Consider the following 3751-nt stretch of genomic DNA (forward strand, 5'->3'; position numbering starts at 1 on the left):
AACAGCACAGACAGACAGACTATCAAAGAGGAAGCAAACAACACAGCAAGACCATGAATTCCAACAGTTGAATTTTAACTGAGTGAAAAGATGAGGCCTATTATGATGGCTGGGTTCAGAAAGTGGGGAGAGAATCAAGTTTTAAGAGTTATCTTTTTAACAAGCGATTTTTTCTTTTCTTCCTGAATATTAAAAGAAGTGCCCAAAATAACACCTGCAACTAGATATAGAGAAGGCAGCTGCTTTGAACATGTAATAGGGAAATTTGAGTAAGAATTTATCATTTGCAAATAGGCAATGGATATAAAACAGAGCATGCATTAAGGTGAATGGCTTAATATTCTAAATAGAACAGGATCCCTAGTTAGAGTTGGCTTATTGGGGCACAAAATCGCCTTCCTGGTAAAAGCACAAAAAGAGAGAAGTGATATGTGATCTTTGTAGCCCTTGGTCTAAGGCTTCTCTTCTCTTGTGATTGAACGGTTTCAAGTGGCATAAGCAAACTCTGTTGCTCTCTTGTAGTCGAAACTGTGTATTGTTTGGTGGGTCACTCTATAAGAAGTTACACTTTCTTTTGGTTGCTACATAAAAAGGCACTATAAGAACATGTTTCTAGATTTCCTGGACTAAGGCTGGTCCAGTTTGATTGAAATGAAAGCAAAATAAATAAATACCACCTGAAAGTCTATGGAAACCTGCTAAAAACATCTTTATAGAAAATCAAAGAGAAAAAAAAGGAAATAAACAAAAGGAAGAACAAAAGTGAACTAGTCAGAAAACAGGGATAAAACCAGGTAAAACAGGGATTCAGAATTATTAAAAAGAGTAGGGAAAAGTGGAATGTCACAAACTACAAACTGTTTACCACAATGTGCACCTCAACCCTCTCTCCCTGCTTCCAATTTTCCCACATGGAAGTTTATTACTGGGCTTAAATTGTTATTCTCAGGCTTAGGTTTGTATACATCCTCCCTGCCCACTTCAAGTGTTACAGGTGCTAGATGCCATTAGGATAAATGTGGCATATTATTTGATAGTACTGACTTTTCTTTAAAAGGGGTCTTTGTTAGTGCGTGTGCTTGTTTTGCTTTTAAAGTTAATTAAGCTACAAATAATATACAGCTTTGTTGTTACCTTAAAATACATATGACACATTATGGAGCAGGATAAATATTCATACCTATTTTAAAGATCAAAAACAAGACATTAAAGAAATATTGGTAGGAAGAAATAACTTTGGACTAACTCTCAGAACTCTTGTGTGCCTTAGGGACCGAGTTTTTTCCTTTCTTCTATTTGATACGCTTCGGGGGAAAGCTTGAGATGCACTCCTCCAGGATTTAACAGGGAAAAGGGACTCAGATTATTGAGGTTCAGCAATGATGGTGGTTAATTAGGATGCCCTGTAGTTCGCCCAAGTCCTCCAGAAAAGGAAACCACTTTTAGTCTTCATTTTACAGTTGGCAGGTACTGTACAAATCAGTCAGCTCAGGCTGCGTGGCCCATGTCTCAGTGCTGTGCAGGACTTGCTTCTGCCCCCATGTGCACTGCCCGGATGACGCGAGCACCGGAAGGAGACTCGGAGCCGAGGCTAGGCCTTCCTGTGGTCGTTACGGGACACCGCCGTGATCCACAAGACTCCATGAAGAATATGCTGGCCGCCTTCATCTCCCGCGTGTTGAGGCGAGTTGCCCAGAAGTCAGCTCGCAGAGTGCTGGTGGCATCCCGTAACTCCTCAAATGATGCTACATTTGAAATTGAGAAATGTGATCTTTACCTGTTGGAGGAGGGTCCCCCTGTCACTACAGTGCTCACTAGGGCGGAGGGGCTTAAATACTACAGGATGATGCTGACTGTTCGCCACATGGAATTGAAGGCAGATCAGCTGTACAAACAGAAATTCATTCGTGGTTTCTGTCACCTGTGCGATGGTCAGGAAGCTTGCTGCGTGGGCCTTGAGGCTGGAATAAATGCCTCGGATCACGTCATCACATCCTATAGGGCTCATGGTATGTGCTATACTCGGGGACTTTCTGTCCGATCCATTCTCACAGAGCTGACGGGAAGAAGAGGAGGTTGTGCTAAAGGAAAAGGAGGATCGATGCATATGTATACCAAGAACTTCTACGGGGGCAATGGCATCGTCGGGGCGCAGGGCCCCCTGGGTACTGGCATTGCTCTGGCCTGTAAATATAATGGAAACGGTGAGATCTGTTTGACTTTATATGGGGATGGCGCTGCGAATCAGGGGCAGATAGCCGAAGCTTTCAATATGGCAGCTTTATGGAAATTACCTTGTGTTTTCATCTGTGAGAATAATCTATATGCGATGGGAACATCTACTGAGAGAGCAGCAGCCAGCACTGATTACTACAAGAGGGGCAATTTTATCCCTGGGCTAAAAGTCGATGGAATGGATGTTCTATGTGTTCGTGAGGCAACAAAATTTGCAGCTGACTACTGTAGGTCTGGAAAGGGGCCCATACTGATGGAGCTGCAAACCTACCGTTATCATGGACACAGTATGAGTGATCCTGGAGTCAGTTATCGTACACGAGAAGAAATTCAGGAAGTAAGAAGTAAGAGGGATCCTATAATGATTCTGCAAGATAGAATGGTAAACAGCAAGCTCGCCACTGTGGAAGAATTAAAGGAAATTGGGACTGAGGTGAAGAAAGAAATTGATGATGCTGCCCAGTTTGCTACCAGTGATCCTGAGCCACGTTTGGAAGAATTAGGCCATCACGTCTACAGCAGTGATTCATCTTTTGAAGTTCGTGGTGCAAATCCATGGATCAAGTTTAAGTCCATCAGTTAAAGGAAGGCTGTGTGAATTTATCATCAGTCTCTCAATGGAATGTTCATGGTCAAATTTAAGAAACTGTGTTCTCAATTCAAGGAGGAATAAGACTCATAAAACAAAAGCCTTGTAAGCATTTATTTAAAGAGATTATTAAAAGAGATTGAAAGGCATACATTCAATAAAAGTGATATTATATTCAATTATACTGTATATTTTTGCATTAAAAGATACTATATAGGTGATAATTCAGTGTGAATATCTTGAAGATTATTTTGAACTTATATAAGTCTAAAATAGGAAAAGCAGATTATTTAACTTCCCAAACTATTAGTCACAACATTTCCATTTGATTTAACTTTATACTATTTTAATACTCTGTCTTCTTTAAAAGAAAGATAGTTGTTTCCTGCTTTCCCTGCCATGGATTTCTATGTGGAACCTCCATCCTGAGGTAAGGAGATTATTTCAAGCTACTCAGGACACCTATGGATATGTAACCATTTACTTGAATTAGGTAATAACAAATACAGTTTAGTGTAACAGTGTGCACATGTGGTGCTGAAGCTTGTTAACACTGACCGGTTTTCCAATAATACGTGATATTTAACAGGGCAGGGGAGGAAGAATAAGGATTTTTTTTTCATATTATTGTATCTTGTTACAGTATTTTTAGTCTTTTAACCTTTAAGGAAAAATATAGCAAAAATTAAAATCTAAGGAAAAAACTGCATTCCACTTTAATCTTTAAGCTACAGCTACTCTTATTTTGCAGTCCACTTATGCCCTTATATATTCTAAAATTTAATGGGCCATTCTGGTGAATTTCAGACTGAAAAATAAATAAACAGAGATGGTGATTCAAAGGAGTTAAGCAGAGGAGGTAACATTAATAAAAAGTTGAAAGTAAAATCTACCTTGCTTCTTACTAGCTGTTAACTATGTGTTACT

At 39.7% G+C, this 3751-nt stretch overlaps 1 protein-coding gene across 1 annotated transcript; it reads left to right on the forward strand.

Annotated features, from left to right (window-relative positions):
* The first annotated feature begins 1593 nt into the window (after window positions 1-1593).
* Window positions 1594-2969, forward strand: PDHA2 (pyruvate dehydrogenase E1 subunit alpha 2). The gene has a single exon (XM_033216002.1). The coding sequence runs from the start codon at window positions 1643-1645 to the stop codon at window positions 2816-2818; it is 1176 nt and encodes a 391-aa protein (XP_033071893.1). The 5' UTR covers window positions 1594-1642; the 3' UTR covers window positions 2819-2969.
* Window positions 2970-3751: the final 782 nt, after the last annotated feature.

The sequence above is a fragment of the Trachypithecus francoisi genome, unplaced genomic scaffold (genome assembly GCF_009764315.1).
Source record: "Trachypithecus francoisi isolate TF-2019V2 unplaced genomic scaffold, Tfra_2.0 Lachesis_group1, whole genome shotgun sequence".
NCBI lineage: Eukaryota > Metazoa > Chordata > Mammalia > Primates > Cercopithecidae > Trachypithecus > Trachypithecus francoisi.

What these genes read in the sequence shown, in the direction of transcription:
- PDHA2 (XM_033216002.1), top strand. Translation starts at nt 1,643, where the DNA reads ATGAAGAATATGCTGGCCGCCTTCATCTCCCGCGTGTTGAGGCGAGTT.